Below are 10,207 nucleotides of genomic sequence, written 5' to 3'. Positions count from 1 at the left end.
TTACAGATGCCAAGAGCATATGTTAATCCACATTCCATGGAATCTGTGGGACTCCATGGGGGATTACCGGAATTACCGACAGATTACAGGTGCCGGCAAGCATATGTTACACCCCATTTAATCGAGTCCGTGGGATTCCATGGGGGATTACCGGAATTACCGGTAGATTACAGGTGCCGGCAGTCATATGTTAATCCCCATTCCATGGAGTCCGTGGGACTCCAGGGGGTTTACCGGAATTACCAGCAGATTACAGGTGCCGGCAGGCATATGTTAATCCCCAATCCATGGAGTCTTTGGGATTAGATTGGGGATTACCGGAATTACCGGCAGATTACAGGTGCCGGCAAGCATATGTTAATCCCCATTCCATGGAGTCCATTGGACTCCATGGAGGATTACCAGAATTACCTGCTGATTACAGGTGCCGACAGGCATATGTTAATCCCCCTATGTAGTCTGTGGGACTCCATGGGGGGATTACTGGAATTTCCGACAATGGTTATACCGGTGTCAGTAACACCAGCAGTGCCAGTAATACCAGCAGTTTTTTGCCAGTGGGGTGCATAATGTATCTCAAGCTCTTGGCTGGAGGCAAATCAGGCCACCCCAACAGCAAACTTGTAGTTTGGCCGTATGGAAATTGTGGCAGTAACAGAATTACTGCCACTTTTTCACGCACCACCAAACTTGAAACAAGGCCTTGGTTGAACCTAGTTTCTGCCGATTTCTGGTGATAATCTGCTATGTGAATGCCATGTGTTTATTCTTGGAACTAACCTGCTAAGGGCATGGTTTGTTATCTAATACTAAATCTTTCACCTGAGACCAAGGTCTATTACTTATTAGACTCAAACAAGGGCATAATGTAAGGAGCTGTTCTGATGCCTTCTAACATATTATAGTGAGACAAGAGATAATGGGCCTCATTACGAGTTTGGAGGTAGCCATGTCACTTTTAGCGGCATGGCTACCCCCAAACCAGTTACCGGGTCCTTAAAATAGGGAATTACCAGACCATGCTGATTTTGGCGGGCCCGGTAATTCCCATTCTTGGGAACGGGACCCAGTACATCCCGATTCCCATTTGAGCCCCCATAGGGCTCAGTGGGAATGGGGAGGATGCTAACAACGGGCCTGTTAATCCTGGTCTGGTCTGCTCGCGGGTGCCACTAAGGACGTCAGGTCCAGACGTCCTTAGCGGCACCCGCGAGCAGACTTCGTAATGTGGTGGCCCAGAATGAACAGTGCCAGTCCCTTACCGTCACCATTCATTCCGCGGCTGCCAGGGTCGTAATGACCCCCAATGAGTTGTAAGTTTTAGGGTAGGTAATACAAATGTATACTCAATGAGCCAATAGTTAGTGCAATTCCCACACTTGTTTTATAGGATAAACATCACAATCTTGCCTAGCGGAGCAGCGCACCTTTTCCCTCAATACCCCTTCCCATCCCATATCAGAGCAAGACTCGTCTGTGTTATCTATTTCTTTTATCCAACCAACGCCCAGGCATAAGTTAGCGTCTCCCACTACGATGCCTAGTTCAGCGGCCTTGGATTATACAGTGAGTCTGGATACGTCCTTACGGTCTATGAACATGGCCGTTTTCTCCCTCACGAGACTTTATGAGACATTACATACTAAGCTCAATTTACAACAGACGCTTCTATCAGAATTGACATATGGACAAAATAATAGCAGCACTCGCTGTATTAGCTGGCATCAATCGGCTGAACAGGATAAAGCCTGGCCAGAGGCAACCCACTCAGAATCATCTGCTGACTCTCGAATAGAAGAAGCAATACTGATAGCTTAATGACCTCCTCAACAATCTATTCCCTCCACTTCCAATAGTGGAAGTAAAACAACCGAGTCTAATTCTGTAATCTGTAATAAGGGAAAAACATCAAAATGACCATCAGATAAGACTAATAATTCCAAAGACTTGGTTTGCCAATTAGACAAACCCTGTCTCAAAAAAGAAAGGAAAAAATCAAAAATATTCAGATACCTGCTCCCATTAAAGATTCTATCATAATGAATGCTGCGGTTGACCCATCTCAGGCAGTTGTCGACTCACTGCCAATTCTAAACAATAACATATTCAAAAACAAGGTTAAAACAACTGCTGTTAACCATACAATCAAAGAGACCTAAAATATTAAAACCTGTGGCGGAGATAAATCTACTGGCTCTCGCCAATTCATCCAAAAAATGACATTACCAAAAACAGCGTCAGGGCTTGCACGTCTAGCTATTGCTAAAAAATATCGTAAGGTGGCTTTATGAAAGGTTGTACTGTCCCAATCGAGTGTTCAACATAATCATTCTATGTCATATGAACCACTAGATGCTCTAGTCAGATTAAGCAAACTACAACCGGAGACACAACCCTTAACACCATTAAATGCAGATAAGAAAAAGATCACATATGGTACGACTACACTCTCTGTAACTTATATGGTGACTTCCATACCTACATCTCAGGAAAAGAAATAAGAACTCTCTGATCAAACAGGATTAGAACCAGATAAATGTATGACGCTTGAAGGTAGGCGGGAGCAGATTGCTCAATTCCTCCAGCTCTTTTTTTCACACCAAAACAACAAGAGGTGTCTCTCAGCAGTGATAACCAAAGAATTGTGGAAGATTACATAGAATCAAACAATAAAAGACAGCAGCTTCTGCCCTCACATCTGCCAGACAGGCATTTAAAATACAACTCCAGGTCACCACATATGAAATCCAATCTGTTTCAGCTCATTCCACAATGACGATCACGGCCATTCCCAGTATGTGATCTTAACAGACAATGGGCCTCATTATGAGTCTGGCGTTAGCCATGCCGGTAAATACTGGCACGGCCGCTGAGTCATGAATTTACAAGCACCCGGCAATGGGCAATTACTGGGGCATTCCAGCCCCGGTGGATCCGGTAGTTGCCATTGCCATTCTTGAATGGTGCTGGTGCATCCGTTGAGGGCTGCTCATGGGTGCCGGTACGGCCTCCAGGTCTGACCTGGCGGGCGGGAAGGCACCCGCAAACAGAACTCATAGTTTGCCTGTCTGGTTACAACAGTACCGGCAAGTTTACAGGTATTGTTGTTACCGGACGGGCAAGCTTGTAATAAGGCCTAATCTGTTACGGATATTCTAGGGGAGATAACCGCCTTAGAGCTATCCTCTAATAACATTGATTGAGTGTTTACACGACTACGACTTATCAGTCATTTAATTATGGATGAAGTCAAGCATGGTAAGAAATGTGTTGTGGCAAGCGCGTGCAGAGCTTTATAACTTGGGCTTTCTTCTAATCAATCAACCATCTTTTGATCATCAACATATACCCCATTTTGGGCCAGGCGGGCGATAGATAAGTAGAAAGGAAATACGATAAGGCTTGGAGAAAGAAGTATATGAGAATTCTAATGAAGAAAAGACTGGAAGAGTAAAACTAGTTGGAGCAAGTACAAAGAAGGAACGGTAGAGTATGCTAATAACCCCGCCACGGGCAGATGGACGTGGGAATGACAAAAAGATGTAAGAGATGTAGAGAGAAGCAGGGATAGCAGTGTTAAAAGATGAGATCCAAGTTTTAGTAATGGTTCTAGGTCAAATGTTCGAATGCAAAGGATCGAATGAGCAAAGGGTCGAAGAAGCGATAGGGAGATCAGAAGAAGGGATAGGGAGAGCAGAAGAAGAGATAGGGAGAGCAGAAGAAGAGATAGGAAGAGCAGAAGAAGAGATAGGGAGAGCAGAAGAAGAGACAGGGAGATCAGAAGAAGGGATAGGGAGAGCAGAAGAAGAGATAGGGAGAGCAGAAGAAGAGATAGGGAGAGCAGAAGAAGAGATAGGGAGAGCAGAAGAAGAGATAGGGAGAGCAGAAGAAGAGACAGGGAGATCAGAAGAAGGGATAGGGAGAGCAGAAGAAGAGATAGGAAGAGCAGAAGAAGAGATAGGGAGAGCAGAAGAAGAGACAGGGAGATCAGAAGAAGGGATAAGGAGAGCAGAAGAAGAGATAGGGAGAGCAGAAGAAGAGATAGGGAGAGCAGAAGAAGAGATAGGAAGAGCAGAAGAAGAGACAGGGAGATCAGTAGAAGGGATAGGGAGAGCAGAAGAAGAGATAGGGAGAGCAGAAGAAGAGATAGGGAGAGCAGAAGAAGAGATAGGAAGAGCAGAAGAAGAGATAGGGAGAGCAGAAGAAGAGACAGGGAGATCAGAAGAAGGGATAAGGAGAGCAGAAGAAGAGATAGGGAGAGCAGAAGAAGAGATAGGGAGAGCAGAAGAAGAGATAGGAAGAGCAGAAGAAGAGACAAGGAGATCAGAAGAAGGGATAGGGCGAGCAGAAGAAGAGATAGAGAGAGTGTAAGAAGAGACAGGGAGATCAGAAGAAGGGATAGGGAGAGCAGCAGAAGAGATAGGGAGAGCAGAAGAAGAGATAGGGAGAGCAGAAGAAGGGATGGGGAGAGCGGAAGAAGAGATAGGGAGAGTAGAAGAAGGGATGGGGAGAGCAGAAGTAGAGATAGAGAGAGCAGACAAAGGGATACGGGGAGCAGAAGAAGGGATAGGGAGAGCAGAAGGAGGTGTAGGGAGAGCATAAGAAGAGATAGAGAGAGCAGAAGACGGTATAGGGAGAGCAGAAGAAGGGATGGGGAGAGCGGAAGAAGAGATAGGGAGAGTAGAAGAAGGGATGGGGAGAGCAGAAGTAGAGATAGAGAGAGCAGACAAAGGGATACGGGGAGCAGAAGAAGGGATAGGGAGAGCAGAAGGAGGTGTAGGGAGAGCATAAGAAGAGATAGAGAGAGCAGAAGAAGGTATAGGGAGAGCAGAAGAAGAGATAGGGACAGCAGAAAGGGGGAAAGAGAGAAAAGGAGGAGAAAGAGGAGTAGGAATATTCAAAGCTGGAAAAACCAGGACCTCAGTCTTAGTGGGATTAGGATGTAAATAGTGGGAAGGCATCCACGATTGTATTGCAAGCAAACAGGCAGAAAGAGAGGAATGAATAGAATCACTGCCATAATGGGGGCCTCACACACACAAAAAAGCATTTGGGTGCTGCCAGTCTAGCCGTTTCTTACTGTGGCACTGTATATTTTTCTGGACATCTGTGATAAAACAATCATGATAAGGGTTGTTGCTGCAACTGATGTTTGTTGCAACCAGTCTAGGTATGTCTAAATGTGGCTTGGCACGCTTTACTGTGATAGGTTATTATGTGTCTAGTCTGAGTCTATAATGTGCAGGCAGTTAGACATGTTTTCATTGTGCATTGGCATTTTTAATAGCAAAGCACTGAATTAATTAAAGCATTAATGTTCCTGTGCACTGTTGGTGACTTGCATGGATCGGATGATTGCATTGGTGTCACAACACTCTGACGTTTTAGGCAATTTTTCTCAGAACGTGTGCTCTATAATGCATTGAACACATGTACATGTACGCTTCTCTTAGTACAGTGCGCAGCGTAGCCCTGCGCCGATACGTTCGTACGTATTACGCAAGCATGGAAATCTAGTCCGGCCCACAGTGTGGCACGACACGTGATTTGTTGCCGAGATGGGGGTGGTGGGGAGGGACCCAGCATGGCTCTCAAGTGGGCCCACACATTTTGTGTTACACCACTAAACAGAATCAGTAAAACACCCTTGCACAAGCAAAACCTTGCACTGTGCATTGCTCCAATGGCTAGAGGTGTGCAAGCACTAGCCACTGAACACCCCCGAGCTCCAGATGGAAGCCTTGTGGGTGGGTGTTTCTTTTAAGAGCTCTGGAGTCAGGCCCCTCCCTGCACTTCTCTGTTTCATGAGATCTGCTCTATTCACTCCACTCTGTGCAGTCAGGCTGCCCCTCCTACACTCCCCCCAGGATGCGTTTTGGCTTCGTCTGGCTCGGGAGCACTGCGGTTTTTGCATGTGCACGTTGCATACTGATGCCATAGTGGGGGAGCTTCCTAAAGGGATGGCTCCCGAGTGCTGACGCTCACAGGCATATGCAGTGCACTGCTCAGCTGGCTACTAGACTCAGCATACCCCACATGGACGGGACCCCCATCGCGTCAGAAGGGGAACAGCTTCACTAATGCCGAGAAAGGGGGGTCTGGAGGGATTCCATAGGTGACCTGCAGGGACCTAGTTCAGATCTCACCTGCCCAAGCTCAGAGCTTCCTTCTTTTCTTGAGTGGATCTGATGAAGAGTGTGATTATTATGCTGGACTGAAATGTGTTCAACTTCCACCTGCTATGACTATTCTATTGCTACTATTATCATTATTATTATTATCATTATTATTATTATCCTTATCATTATCATTATTATTATTATTATTATTATTATTATTATTATTATTATTATTATTATTATTATTGTTGTTGTTATCATCATCATCATTATTAGTGTTATTATTATTATTATTGCTGTTATTATTCGTATTATTAGTATTAGGGTACTTATTGAGAGCGAACCTACCTTCGGAAAGCAACAGAAGGCTTTACAGTCATGGGGCGAGTACACAGGGAAGGAAGCAGGGAACACAGAAGTGGGCGCTGCCCACAGGGAAGGGGAGGGCGGCCAGAAGAGGCGCAGCAGGCAGCTTTTTAGTGGAGGAGGGCATACATGACTGTGCGTAACAATGTGGGAGTCACTTCAGGAGTTGACACATGATTAGCTCAGATGTCAGGATGTGGATGGTGTGTAGAATTGCGATGCCTTCTTTTTTGGGGGAGGAAAGCAAGTCGCCATTTGATCTTTGGGTCCTGTCCTGCCTCTGGGGAGCTTAGAAACGGATTCTGGAAAACATTCAAGCATCATTCTGATGCTGTCAGCATGGGCCAGAATACTTCTGCAGATGTCCAAATGGAAGTCGGGTGTTTAACGAATTGCTGTCTAGGAGAGTCCTTGACTTCCTGACTCTCATACTCCTATAGTTGTCTCTTTCTGGCTGGAATAATGGGCTGCCTGAAGCACTGGGCGTGTCACTATTATTGTGAGAGTCCTTGACTGCCTGACTCTCATACTCCTATAGGTGGCTCGGAATACAAGGCTAGGAGAGTCCTTGAATAACTGACCATGCTGCTCCTATAGGTGGTACTTTCTGGCTGGGATACAGGGCTAGGAGAGTCCTTGACTTCCTGGCCATGCTGCTCCTATAGGTGGCTCTTTCTGGCTGGGATACAGGGCTAGGGGAGTCCTTGACTTCCTGACCATGCTGCTCCTATAGGTGGCTCTTTCTGCCTGGGATACAGGGCTAGGAGAGTCCTTGACTACCTGACCATGCTGCTCCTATAGGTGGCTCTTTCTGGCTGGGATACAGGGCTAGGAGAGTCCTTGACTTCCTGAGCCTCCTGCTCCTATAGGTGTCTCTTTCTGGCTGGGATACAGGGCTTCCTGAAGCACTGGGCGTGTCACTATTATCAGGAGAGTCCTTGACTCCCTGACCCTCCTGCTCCTATAGGTGGCTTTTTCTGGCTGGGATACAGGGCTAGGAGAGTCCTTGACTTCCTGACCATGCTGCTCCTATAGGTGGCTCTTTCTGGCTGGGATACAGGGCTAGGAGAGTCCTTGACTTCCTGAGCCTCCTGCTCCTATAGGTGTCTCTTTCTGGCTGGGATACAGGGCTACCTGAAGCACTGGGCGTGTCACTATTATCAGGAGAGTCCTTGAATCCCTGACACTCCTGCTCCTACAGGTGGCTCTTTCTGGCTGGGATACAGGGCTAGGAGAGTCCCTGAGCTCCTGACCATGCTGCTCCTATAGGTGTCTCTTCCTGACTGGGATACAGGGCTAGGGGGGTCCTTGACTCCCTGACCATGCTGCTCCTATAGGTGGCTCTTTCTGGCTGGGATACAGGGCTAGGAGAGTCCTTGACTTCCTGACCATGCTGCTCCTATAGGTGGCTCTTTCTGTCTGGGATACAGGGCTAGGAGAGTCCTTGACTTCCTGAGCCTCCTGCTCCTATAGGTGTCTCTTTCTGGCTGGGATACAGGGCTACCTGAAGCACTGGGCGTGTCACTATTATCAGGAGAGTCCTTGAATGCGTGACCCTCCTGGTCCTATAGGTGGCTCTTTCTGGCTGGGATACAGGGCTAGGGGAGTCCTTGACTCCCTGACCATGCTGCTCCTATAAGTGGCTCTTTCTGGCTGGGATACAGGGCTAGGAGAGTCCCTGAGCTCCGGACCATGCTGCTCCTATAGGTGGCTCTTTCTGGCTGGGATACAGGGCTAGGAGAGTCCTTGACTCCCTGACCATGCTGCTCCTATAGGTGACTCTTTATGGCTGGGATACAGGGCTAGGAGAGTCCCTGAGCTCCTGACCATGCTGCTCCTATAGGTGGCTCTTTCTGGCTGGGCTACAGGGCTAGGAGAGTCCTTGACTCCCTGACCCTCCTGCTCCTATAGGTGGATCTTTCTGGCTGGGATACTGAGCTAGGAGAGTCCTTCACTTCCTGACCATGCTGCTCCTATAGGTGGATCTTTCTGACTGGGATACAGGGCTAGGAGAGTCCTTGACTTTCTGAGCCTCCTGCTCTTATAGGTGGCTCTTTCTGGATGGGATACAGGGCTGCCTGAAGCACTGGGCGTGTCACTATTATTAGGAGAGTCCTTCACTTCCTGACCATGCTGCTCCTATAGGTGGCTCTTTCTGGCTGGGTTACAGGGCTAGGAGAGTCCTTGACTTCCTGAGCCTCCTGCTCCTATAGGAGGCTCTTTCTGGATGGGATACAGGGCTGCCTGAAGCACTGGGCGTGTCACTATTATTCGGAGAGTCCTTCACTTCCTGACCATGCTGCTCCTATAGGTGGCTCTTTCTGCCTGGGATACAGGGTTAGGAGAGTCCTTGCTTTCCTGAGCCTCCTGCTCCTATAGGTTGCTCTTTATGGCTGGGATACAGGGCTGCCTGAAGCACTGGGCGTGTCACTGTTATTATAATCACGTTAACATCAAATATTATCGTGCCAAGATGGCAATCGAATCAATTCCCAACTCATTGAGGGAACACATCAACATGGTATATGTAAATATCTTTAATGTGTGTCATGATGCATGTTTGCCCCACATCTACATTTATATTTGTAATATGTGGGTTTTATGACATGCATATTCGCACACTTTCCAGGAACTATTAATACATAGGTGGAATGAACACGAGAGCACACGTTCCTGTTTCTCGGGATATGTCTTTATGAAAATATTGCTTTAATAAATCTCGCCTGCTTTTGGGGTCAAGGTAATTTTACATGTGATAGGGATGTAGCGTCATGCTATGATAAATGTATGTTCCTGACTTTCCAATCCCTCCATTGGGGACTAGAGAAACAGAACTATTGGGTGTCGCTGTAAAATGGTCTTTCGCCGCTTATATGCGCATCACACCGCTGTGCAGACCCCAGAGCCCTCGAGATGTCTGCGTGTTTCATTTTCTAGAGACTGCTGGGCTTTTTGCCCTCTTTGGTTGGATTTATTTCATGGCAATCCTTTAGGAAATGTCCCTTGCATGTAGAACGTTGCACAGCATGAGTTCCGAAAATGACCTCTCAAGCTCACCGTCCCCGTCCCCTGATCTACCACCTCACTCTCGAGGCCCCGATTCTGGTATTTCACCAGTGTGCAAGGGCGAAGACTCCTGCATGATGGCATCTGTTGGCAGTAGACATAACAGGCCATTGACGACGACCCCTTGCAATAAGATGAGTAGCTAGACATTAGATGGCAATGCCTGCCAGTAGTAGTGTGAGTGTGTGGACATTTGATGGCAACGCCTGCCAGTGGTGTGAGTGTGTGGCCATTTGATGGCAATACCTGCCAGTGGGGTGAGTGTGTGGACATTGGATGGCAATGCCTGCCAGTGGGGTGAGTGTGTGCACATTTATGGCAATACCTGCCAGTGGGGTGAGTATGTGGACATTGGATGGCAATACCTGCCACTCGTGTGAGTATGTGGACATTTGATGGCAACGCCTGCCAGTGGGGTGAGTGTGTGGACATTTGATGGTGCTGCCTGCCAGTTGGGTGAGTATGTGGACATTTGATGGCAATGCCTGCCAGTGGTGTGAGTATGTGGACATTTTGGACATTTGATGGCAATGCAAAGTGAACATGGTGTGCTGAACGCTCGTACTTAAATGAGTAACTGAGCATTTTATCAGGATATGAGCTATAGTAACAATGTGAGTAAATGGCATTACCCAGGCTTTTTATAGAAGCTAAGG

General features: G+C 47.3%; 1 protein-coding gene across 1 annotated transcript; it reads left to right on the top strand.

The window, feature by feature from the left end:
• The first annotated feature begins 3,603 nt into the window (after window positions 1–3,603).
• On the top strand, window positions 3,604–4,371 carry LOC138579703 (golgin subfamily A member 6-like protein 7). Its single transcript, XM_069649942.1, has one exon. It carries the CDS (start codon window positions 3,604–3,606, stop codon window positions 4,369–4,371), a length of 768 nt encoding a protein of 255 aa, XP_069506043.1.
• Window positions 4,372–10,207: the final 5,836 nt, after the last annotated feature.

The sequence above is a fragment of the Ambystoma mexicanum genome, chromosome 3p (genome assembly GCF_040938575.1).
Source record: "Ambystoma mexicanum isolate Mex_15411 chromosome 3p, UKY_AmexF1_1, whole genome shotgun sequence".
Classification (NCBI taxonomy): Eukaryota; Metazoa; Chordata; class Amphibia; order Caudata; family Ambystomatidae; genus Ambystoma; species Ambystoma mexicanum.
Note: the sequence above shows the minus strand (reverse complement) of the source record. Positions and strands in the feature narration are given on the sequence as shown.

Bases quoted from the DNA above. Each gene is read 5' to 3' on its own strand.
- LOC138579703 (XM_069649942.1), top strand. From the start codon at position 3,604: ATGGTTCTAGGTCAAATGTTCGAATGCAAAGGATCGAATGAGCAAAGG.